Here is a 9,811-nt window from a genome sequence, read left to right on the forward strand (position 1 = left end):
AATAAAGCTGGCCAAAATATTCAAATAGGAGACCCAATGGAACCTGAATCCGTTCCTGATCGCAACCTTCACTCCACTCCACTCCATCTCACTCCGACTCCCCTCGCTCATCATCTAATCAGCTGCCCACCATGGTCTTTGCTCTTGCTCGTGCTGCTACCACCCGTGCCTCCCACTGGAGCGTCAAGGTAACGCAGCTACTCTTACCACAGTCTCATTGCCTTTATTCACTTCTTGTCCAGTTCGCTGATCTGAGCTGATCTGGACTCGAATGAGCTTGTTCTAATGCACACTTGGTTCATCTCTAGTCCTTCCGCTCCTCAAGCGCCAACATGGTACGCATCTTCCAGAGTCCAGAGCGACGTTTAAAGAATCGGAATGGAATCACTGAGTGGAGCCAGGTCTGACCAAACAACACATGGTATTATTTCCTGATCATTTTTATAGCACGGCATCAAGCGTGTTGGTGTCCTCGGTGCTGGACAGATGGTAGGGACTACGACCTTGATTTTTGTTCCTGTCAATTGGAATTATGAAGTGCACAGAATGTTGACGCAACGAGAGGGCTTCACTTTTTCTTGTTTTTGTTTTTTTTTTTTTTTTTTTTTTCTCCCACGATATACCATAGGGTTTGGGAATTGCCTTGGTCACTGCCAATGTCTCCAAGTTGCCAGTTTTGTTGCTGGACTTGAATGAGAGTCAACTCAACAAGGGTCTCAAGTTCATGGGTATGTCAGTGCTCCTCAAAAATAACCCGTGGGCCGTTTACGACCCTAATTATTCCTTGTGCCAGGCACATTAAACTAGCACCGTTCCGGAGCGTGGGAAATTTTGGGGGAGGGAGAGGGGGGAGAAAGAATGAAATTAATTATCTGAATGCCCTTTCAACGGTCAGTATGTACCCGTCTAACCTTACATCTCCTCTGTCTTGCTTTGACAATAGATTCGCTGCTCAAGAAGGATATTGCCAAGGGTCGTTTGACTGAGGAGCAGGCGGAGGAGACCCGCTCTAGGGTCAAGACTACTCAGAGCATGGCTGATTTCTCCGATGTCGACTTTGTGATCGAGGCCGTCTCCGAGAACCCTGCGCTGAAGGCCAAGCTGTTCAGCGACCTGGCCCAGGCCACACCCAAGCATGCCATCCTCTCGACCAACACCTCGAGCATCAGCATCACCAAGATTGCTGCTGCGGCCAAGGGACGTGAGGAGCAGGTGATCGGTATGCACTTCATGAACCCCGTCCCCGTCATGAAGTTGGTCGAGATCATTCCGGGTCTCGCTACCTCGGATGCAGTCCTCAAGACCACCAAGGATCTTGCGGTCGCCATGGGCAAGACCTGCACTGTCAGTCAAGATGTCCCTGGATTCGTTGCTAACCGCTTGTTGATGCCCTACATCAACGAGGCCATCATCGCCTACGAGACCGTAAGTAACTGCGTTGCTCTCTCTTTATTATCGTATACCATTCCGAGGAGACAGAGAATGCTAACATGGCGTGTTTTATCAATATCAGGGCATCGCTTCTAAGGAGGATATCGACACCACCATGAAGTTGGGCACCAACATGCCCATGGGTCCTTTGACATTGGCCGACTTTATTGGTTTGGATACTTGCCTGGCCATCATGAAGGTCCTTCACGAGCAGCTCGGCGATACCAAGTACCGCCCCAGTGTTCTGTTGAACAAGATGGTCGATGCTGGCTGGGTCGGGAAGAAGTCTGGTCGCGGATTCTACACCTACTAAAAGATGATTTTGTTTCTGCCGGGCTTTGAGTAAAAAGAATGTACGCAATAAATAATACATAGCATAGATAGGTGCATGCAATTTGTACCGTTATACCATGGCCATGTGTCGATGATGGCGAGGAACTTTATCTAATATCAATGTCTATGCGTAATAAGGCTTGCGGGTTCAGGACTCTTCTTCATTCATGGCCATCAGCAAGTCCGTTTGCTCTTCAATCTTAAGTGCCTGAATGAACTCTGGTAGCGACTCGCCATCCAGCATTCCTTCCAGTTCGTGCAGCGTCTTGTTGATCCTATGGTCCGTTACGCGGTTCTACATGATACAATAATACAATTACAGCAATTAATATCAGCAGTTCGAGACAAATGCTTGGGATGACGCTGGAATCAAGCACGCTGAGCGCTTCATATTACCTGAGGAAAATTATACGTCCTGATCTTCTCAGACCGAGTGCCAGATCCAACCTGTTTCCTTCTTGTGTCCCGTCTCTCCATCGCCAACTTCCCTCTCTCCAGCTCATACAGCTTGGCCCTCAGGATCGTAAAAGCCTTGGCTCTGTTCTTTTGGTTCGAGCGTTCATCCTGGATGGCAATGACAATACCCGTTGGAATATGCGTCAACCGAATCGCAGAGTCTGTGGTGTTGACCTTTTGTCCGCCGGACCCAGAGGCGCGGAACACATCCACACGCACATCCGAGTCTTGAATCTGGACCTGAACTTCTGTGGGTTGCGGCATGATCGCCACTGTTACTGTGGAGGTGTGGATTCTTCCCTGTGTTTCCGTAGCGGGGACACGCTGTACTCTGTGGACTCCTGACTCGAACTTCAATTGACCAAACACGTTTGATCCAGTGATGGCGATTGTAGCATCCTAATTCGAAGAAGAGCATCGGAAGCGTGGGTAAGCATTAACATATCGATAGGTTCCACGCGTACTGCTCCTTGAGTAACCGATCATACCTTGATGGCTCCGAGGCCGTCATGGGTCTTTGCGATCTCTTCCCACTTCCATCGCTGCCTCTCTGCAAAACGCTCGTACATTCTTAGGACATCCGCTGCAAATAATCCGGCCTCATCACCTCCTGTCCCTGCACGAATCTCTAGAATTGCATTGGCCTCGTCCGCAGTATCCGTTGGCAACATCGACAACAGCAGTTCCTTCTCCTTCTCAGTAATACTCTCGGTTGTCGTCTTGATCTCTTCCTTTGTCATCTCCAGCAGATCCTTGTCCTGCATTGTGAGAGGGTCGTCCAACATTTGTTGTAATGATTGCAAGTCCCTAATTAGGGACTCAACCTCTGAGTATCGGTCCGTGATCAGGGAAAGGTCATGGAGCTGCTTAGTCTTTTCAGCGAATTTTTGTGGAGAAAGGGATTCGATATCGTCGGTGGATTGGCCGTTGATCTCCTTAAGGAGTTTCTCATGAAGCTCCTTCATGGAATCGAGTTTCAGTCGCATCTTGTTGAGTATAGGTGTGTGAAAGATGACCGGGGTCGAGGACGTGTTCTGGCCCACGGAGGAGGATGAGAAGGCGTGCAACTGCTGCTGCTGCAGGTGGCGGTTTATCGACTGTCCAGCGGCCGATCCTTGTCCATTGAGCCAGTTTTGTTGCGTGAGTACGAGAGCATCGGGTCGGACAAAATTCCTTGCAGTTGCTGAGGCTGTCCGGACTGATATCGAGGCTCTTGATGAGCATGGCTGCGAGTATACAGAGGCCGAGTAGAAGCCTCGTATTTGGGGCGAAGGTACTCTTGTTGAAGCATAACCAACAGCCCTGGCGAGGCGTCTGGGCAGTCGGGCAGTAACCTCGGCTGATGAGCGTAGACAGAATGTCATGGCGAATGGGGAGCGGGGAGGTGAAATGAGGTGGAGCCCCCGCTGCCTGGGCGCCGGCCCATTCCCTTCTCGCACTCGGAGTCAGGGGTAAAGGATGGATCTGCGTCAGCCACTTATTTTGTCCTGCCCCTCAAGCAGATCTCCCTCAGAAAAAAAAAGAAGCCAGTTACTTCAACTCTCTCACGCTCCCCCACCTTCCCCACACACACACCGCACTCGTTACAGCTCCCGCTTTTCTCATCTCCGTGTCTCATTCATCTCACTTCGCTTCCCCGCTCTTCTTAATCCCACATCATGACCATGTTCCACTCTAAAGCACTGGCCCCCATGGTCTCCAGAGCCATGTCCAAGACTGCCCTGTCACGCTCCATCGGCCTCATGCGTCCCTCGCTTGCCGTCGGCATGGTCAGGACCTACTACCGGGCCTTTGAGGATGAGAGCACGGTCTTGCCCAGCAACATCGACACCCACAAGCCAGAGTTCAAGGTACTGATGAAACTCGGGAAGCAGGACATTGGGTTATTCATTCAGTTTGGAATCGCTTTGCTCTCCAGATCATCTTTTCTCCTTGCTGAAACAGCCGAAGGAACTGTGCCCTTGGGTGTATTCAGTGTTGAACGATATCACTAACTTCATCGGTAACTTATGGGTACTGTCATTATAGGAAAATGCCGCCAGGATGCAGGCCCTTGTTGATGACATGAATGCCAAGGTTGCGGAGATCAAGCTGGGTATGTGGCTCATATTCAACCTGGTTCTCGCCCAGCCGATTCACTTTTTTTCCCACGTTCCCCCACACGACGCTCAATAATGAATTTTTGGTTGTATTTCGCCGATACGCCACCGTCAACCTTTTTTTATCTTGCTCAGTCCATGGATCAACTAATACGACGTTGTCCTATTTCTTCTTGAACCTATTCCTTAGGTGGAGGAAAGGTTGCCAGGGACAGACATATCGCTCGCAACAAGCTGTTGCCAAGAGATCGGTATGTAATTGCAGGACGAAATCAATGTTTGCTTTAATGGACACTTGCTCTGCGACTGTTTGTCTGGTTAAAGAAAACGTTTTTTTTTTATCACATTCGCCGCCAATTGACCCGATCTCGCTGTTTTCTCCTCCCTCTCCGTCCCCCTAGTGTTGATCGGCTCTTGGACAACGGATCTCCTTTCCTCGAGATCGGTCAATTTGCAGGATATGAGCTGTACGACGATAAGGTTCCTGCCGGAGGAGTCATTGCCGGTATTGGTCGTGTAAACGGCGTCGAGTGCATGATTGTCGCCAACGATCCTACAGTCAAGGGAGGCACGTACTACCCCATCTCTGTCAAGAAGCACTTGCGAGCTCAGGAGATCGCCAGGGAGAACCGTCTGCCCTGCATTTACTTGGTCGAGTCTGGTGGAGCGAACTTGCCCCGCCAGCTGGAAGTTTTCCCCGATAAGGAGCATTTTGGACGTATTTTCTACAACCAAGCCAACATGTCGGCTATGGGTATTCCTCAGGTTGCTGTTGTCTTGGGATCCTGCACGGCAGGCGGTGCCTATGTGCCCGCTATGGCTGATGAGAGTATCATTGTCCAGAAGCAGGGAACTATTTTCTTGGCTGGTCCTCCTCTGGTCAAGGCCGCCACTGGTGAGGTCGTCTCGGCTGAGGATTTGGGAGGAGCGGACATGCACTGCAAGGTCTCTGGTGTGACAGATCACTTGGCTGTTGACGATGAGCACGCCCTGGTGCTTGCCCGTCGTGTCATCGGCAACCTCAACTACCAGAAGAAGCCCCAGGTACGAGTTTTTTCACTGTTTCGCGCGCAATTGGTCGATCCTCACGTTTTCTTGACTAACAATCGATTCGCTTTTGTTCTTTGTCCTTATGAAACTTGCAGCTTTTGATGAAGAAGGTCGAGGAGCCATTGTACTCTGCTTCCGAGTTGGGCGGTATTGTCGGTGACAACCTCAAGAAGTCCTTTGATGTCAAGGACGTGATCGCACGTATTGTCGATGGCTCCAAGTTCAGCGAGTTCAAGGAGCACTACGGAACGACCGTTGTCACTGGATTCGCACACATTCACGGTTACCCTGTCGGTATCGTTGCCAACAACGGTATCCTGTTCTCAGAGGCGGCTCTCAAGTCGGCCCATTTCGTCCAGCTTTGCACACAGCGCAAGATCCCTCTCGTCTTCTTGCAGAACATCACCGGTTTCATGGTCGGATCGTCGGCTGAGCAGGGTGGTATCGCCAAGAACGGAGCTAAGATGGTCACTGCGGTCTCCTGCGCACAGGTGCCCAAGTTCACGGTGATCATTGGAGGATCTTTTGGTGCTGGTAACTATGGTATGTGCGGCAGAGCATACTCGCCCCGCTTCCTGTGGATGTGGCCCAACGCCCGTATCTCGGTTATGGGAGGCGAGCAGGCTGCTGGTGTGTTGGCGACGGTCAAGAGGGCTGGTATGGAGAAGCGTGGTGAGACCTGGGATCCTAAGGATGAGGAGGCCTTCAAGAAGCCAATCGTTGAGGTGTACGAGAAGGAGGGTCATCCCTATGTTTCGGGTGCCCGTCTGTTGGACGACGGCACGATTGACCCTGCCGATACCCGCGCTGTCCTGGGCATGGGTCTCTCCGCGGCCCTGAACGCGCCTGTCACCAACACAGATTATGGTGTCTTCCGCATGTAACGCCGTTATGGTATACACATTGTTCCTGTTCTTATATATTCTCACCACATAGATCGTCTCTTTTTTTTTTTTTTTTTTTTTGAATAAACCCATCTCTTTTCCTATACTTTTACCATCGGCAAATCGTGATCTTCATTCTCTTGGATCTCTTGGAGAGAAGGGCTACAAGTCTTCATTGTTTCTATCACTGATTCCTTATGGGTCAAGGAGATAATGATGGGGCAAAATGTGACGAAGCAGACATATCAAGAAAGCGATACGACTACCAGAGAGCATTTATGCGCTCTGGTATCTCATTCTCCCCTTTCAGCCACTCCAACTACTTTCTCTCTTAGAGGCAGCAGAAACCATAGCGCATCCTAATCAGAAAGCGAACTACAATCAACAGTTCCGAGTCTAGTCGACGTTGAAAACTATTAAGGTCGCAAATAATCGGAATCAGTGGAGTAAATTTAGAGCTTTATTGGATCCCATCCACCATCTAGTCTAGGTATAGATAGACTTGTACACTAATGGAATCACTATCACAGTGGTTCTGGAAAGCTGTAAAAACTGGGCGCAGCATCATTGGCATCATAGTACAATAAACTTTTTGCAAAGATCCCCTTGCGACTCGACAAAACAACCGGGGAACATTACATTCCTGTAGAAGAGCATTCAGCTCTGCTTCGAGAACGCCAAGTATGTCACGAAGGACGAAATCGCCATGGTTTTTCATAACGGACGACGACGATGATTGGAGAGCAAAGTCCGATAGTGCATTTTGGGCAGCCTGCAGTGCTGGTGCACTCAAAGAAACTGCAGGAACCTGGACCTTGACGATCCCTGATTTCGCCACAGTAGATCTGGTGCCCTGGAGAATCAGCTACTATCCAGGGGTCATGCTCGAGGTGGCGATGAAAGATGCTGACCAAGGGAACCATCGCTGTTCCTTGAGCCACTAACCACCTTTTCGTCTACTCTATTCCTGCGGACATGGCTAAAACATAGCGCGCCTTCGACATCCTTGATCTGTCAGGAGAGGGCCAAGTCGAGGCATTGTCGTGATGCTTCGAGGAAGTGTCTGAGCGGGGAGCTCACTCTGCAGATCGAGGACCGGGGACTCATGGTTCCAAGGGACAAGAACCGCCCTCTGCATGCTCGCTGTATAAGCACTGCTCGCGAGTATTCCGAATGGTTTGGTGCAGCGCCCGCATGATCGGATCGTCCGGTACGATGCCAAGAGGGATGAAGGACGACCCCTATGATAAATGTTGGGAGAGCACCTCTCTCCGACAGAGGATGGTCTGCTCCGAGCTTTAATGTCTTTGCCGTTGGTATGGGCTCGAGTATGTTTCCAACGCGTTTGAACACGCGACGAAGCCGGCACAGTAAGCTTATTTTGGTTAGAGTTTTTGTTGACGCGTAAAAAAAAAAAATCGAACTTGTAGCACCCCACGAGCTTACGTCCAGATTCATCTCTAATGGTCAAATCCGCTCTTCCCACTACCATTTACTGAACCAGCAGTATCGTTCATGGACTTCAAGCCGATCGCCAGCCAGTAAGTCAACCTTTTAATCCCCGAGAGGTTCGTAAAGTAATCCAGCCATAAAAGACTGATTCAAATTGAAGGAGTATAAGAAACCCCATTAAAGAGAGACGTTCATCGTCTTTGAGCGCGAGTACGACAATTTATAGGCTCTCGCAGTATAATACAAAATTACTTTGCTTTCTAAGCTGCTCTGTAACGCTGCTTGACGGACAAGTAGCAGGGCAATGAGCACATAGCAAACACTCATTGATTTGACACGTCAAGGTTTTTTTTTTTTTTGCTTTTGCCAATTGAGAGAGGACCCACATGGATTCGAGAGTAGTGCCATCAAATGCCTCGACACGGATCTTATCGTTCTTATTCATTTACAAAAGGGAGCTAGCAATCCCGGCTTTTGCTCGTTTATTTTATTGAGTCTGTCAAATATGTACACCCTTCCCAGCATGCAATTATGCAATTATAGGTCTTCATCTGGCCGAGAAGCCATTTTGTTATCTTGAATCGTCTGTAGTGAGAGAGAACAACAGCAGCTGGTGGTTCTTGCTCTACTTGGGGAACCTGCTGAACAAGTCCTTAAGGTGATCCAGCGGCGCTGCCAGCAGGCCAGCAACGTTCTCGAATGGAGGCTTGTCGGGGGCATTGGGATGGCTGCGCGTGGGGGCAAACATCTTGGTGCGCTTGAAGCTGGTGGACAGGTCCTCCGAGTCAGACTCTTTCAGAGCATTCTCCAAGGCGATGAGGTCTTCCTCCTCTTCCTCCTTGATATGCTGTCTCAAGTCCTTCCAGAGGGCCCTGATGGTAGGCTCGAACTCGGGATCGGTGGCCTTGAGGTTTTGGAATTTATAGAGCTGCTCCTTCACCTGTGGAATAGTGATTCGTGTGTAAGCAACTACTCTTGAGGTGTGTCTTGGGAGGTGAAAACGGAAATTAACTTACAACTGCGTGTTCCTTTCGGTCCTTGTCGGCCAGGGCTTTGCCGTTGGACAGGTGCTTCTCCATGGCTGGGTAGACGACCAGCTCTTCGCCGACGGAGTGACGGGCCAGCTCCCAGGTGAACTGATTCTGCCAGCGGGTCTTCTCGTCCTCGGTGGTTGCGCTCAGGATGTTGTTGTACTGCTCCTCGAGCTCGCGGTGGTCGTGCTTGACGGCATCGGAGACGCGTCCCATGGCTGGAATAGTGGATGAAAAAAAGCGTGGGGTAGTGGTGAGGGACTTGATAGGGAAAGGAAGCGTCTTCAAATTGCGGATAGAGGTAGCGCGAGATAAGAGCATAGTCTGGTGAGGGGAGGAGAATGAGTGTTGCGGTGTGCAGACTGGACGAGGAGGGGGGGCTATTTATGGTGGATGCGAGGACCCGACCTTGCGCCAGGACATCATTACCACGTCGATGGCCCTTCTCCCCCCCAGGACGAGAGGACGAGGTTACGCTTCTGTGAGCAAGAACGATGTAATGGAGAGGACGATGGGGGCGCCTATAGGGGATGGATGCATGATGCGCATGAGGCGAGAGAGGCACACCAGTGGCACAAACCCCATGACAAGCGGTGCATGGACAGGAAAGGAGCTCGGCGGTACGGATCCTGGGCCGAAAGAGTCCAGTGCCCCGTAGTGCGCGGGGGTGCATTTGCAAGGCACTGAATTACGGTTGGCCGTGGGAGTGCGTGAGAGCTCCGAAATTTCAGGTTTTCCGAATTTCCGAATCTCCGAATGATGTGATGCTATCTCTGGGGGGGGGGGGGGGGGAACGGCTATTACGAATTCTCGCATAATTTGCTTGAACCCCCCTTCTTCCTCTTTTTCCGCCCTCTCTCCCTCCTCCGTTGTGTTTCGCCTTATTCAACACGAGCATGTCGGCCTGCGCTGCTGACGTGGCGAATCAACGCGATGGGCTCGAGCGACTTGGCTCGCGCGATTAGGCGATGAATCCCGTCCGGATTGCGGAATGCGCTCCCAAACAAGGCCCAACCTGCCTACTTTTCAAGGTCTTGTGGACCGAGATTTACTCAGATCTAACAGAATTGGGGTT

The 9,811-nt window shown here is 50.6% G+C and overlaps 4 protein-coding genes across 4 annotated transcripts; 2 read left to right on the top strand and 2 right to left on the bottom strand.

The window, feature by feature from the left end:
* Nucleotides 1–131: 131 nt before the first annotated feature.
* Nucleotides 132–1,744, top strand: BC939DRAFT_474370 (3-hydroxyacyl-CoA dehydrogenase; the record flags this gene model as incomplete). Its single annotated transcript, XM_051558412.1, has 6 exons — nucleotides 132–188; nucleotides 309–335; nucleotides 448–489; nucleotides 629–728; nucleotides 944–1,425; nucleotides 1,514–1,744. The coding sequence occupies 6 exons, from the start codon at nucleotides 132–134 to the stop codon at nucleotides 1,742–1,744; spliced, it is 939 nt and encodes a 312-aa protein (XP_051415543.1).
* A 168-nt stretch (nucleotides 1,745–1,912) lies between these two features.
* BC939DRAFT_393670 (peptide chain release factor RF-1) lies at nucleotides 1,913–3,185 on the bottom strand (the record flags this gene model as incomplete). The annotated part of the gene is made up of 3 exons (XM_051552100.1): nucleotides 1,913–2,059; nucleotides 2,161–2,619; nucleotides 2,709–3,185. The coding sequence occupies 3 exons, from the start codon at nucleotides 3,183–3,185 to the stop codon at nucleotides 1,913–1,915; spliced, it is 1,083 nt and encodes a 360-aa protein (XP_051415544.1).
* Nucleotides 3,186–4,263: 1,078 nt separating this feature from the next.
* Nucleotides 4,264–6,253, top strand: BC939DRAFT_393697 (methylcrotonoyl-CoA carboxylase beta chain; the record flags this gene model as incomplete). Its single annotated transcript, XM_051552104.1, has 4 exons — nucleotides 4,264–4,315; nucleotides 4,510–4,570; nucleotides 4,721–5,363; nucleotides 5,465–6,253. 4 exons carry the CDS (start codon nucleotides 4,264–4,266, stop codon nucleotides 6,251–6,253), a joined length of 1,545 nt encoding a protein of 514 aa, XP_051415545.1.
* A 1,886-nt stretch (nucleotides 6,254–8,139) lies between these two features.
* BC939DRAFT_442002 (hemerythrin HHE cation binding domain protein) lies at nucleotides 8,140–9,494 on the bottom strand. The gene is made up of 2 exons (XM_051554322.1): nucleotides 8,722–9,494; nucleotides 8,140–8,645 (listed from the first exon to the last, which is right to left on the bottom strand). The coding sequence occupies exons 1-2, from the start codon at nucleotides 9,055–9,057 to the stop codon at nucleotides 8,331–8,333; spliced, it is 651 nt and encodes a 216-aa protein (XP_051415546.1). The 5' UTR covers nucleotides 9,058–9,494; the 3' UTR covers nucleotides 8,140–8,330.
* Between the last annotated feature and the right edge of the window lie 317 nt (nucleotides 9,495–9,811).

The sequence above is a fragment of the Gamsiella multidivaricata genome, assembly GCF_025024155.1.
Source record: "Gamsiella multidivaricata strain RSA 2152 chromosome Unknown BC939scaffold_11, whole genome shotgun sequence".
Classification (NCBI taxonomy): domain Eukaryota; kingdom Fungi; phylum Mortierellomycota; class Mortierellomycetes; order Mortierellales; family Mortierellaceae; genus Gamsiella; species Gamsiella multidivaricata.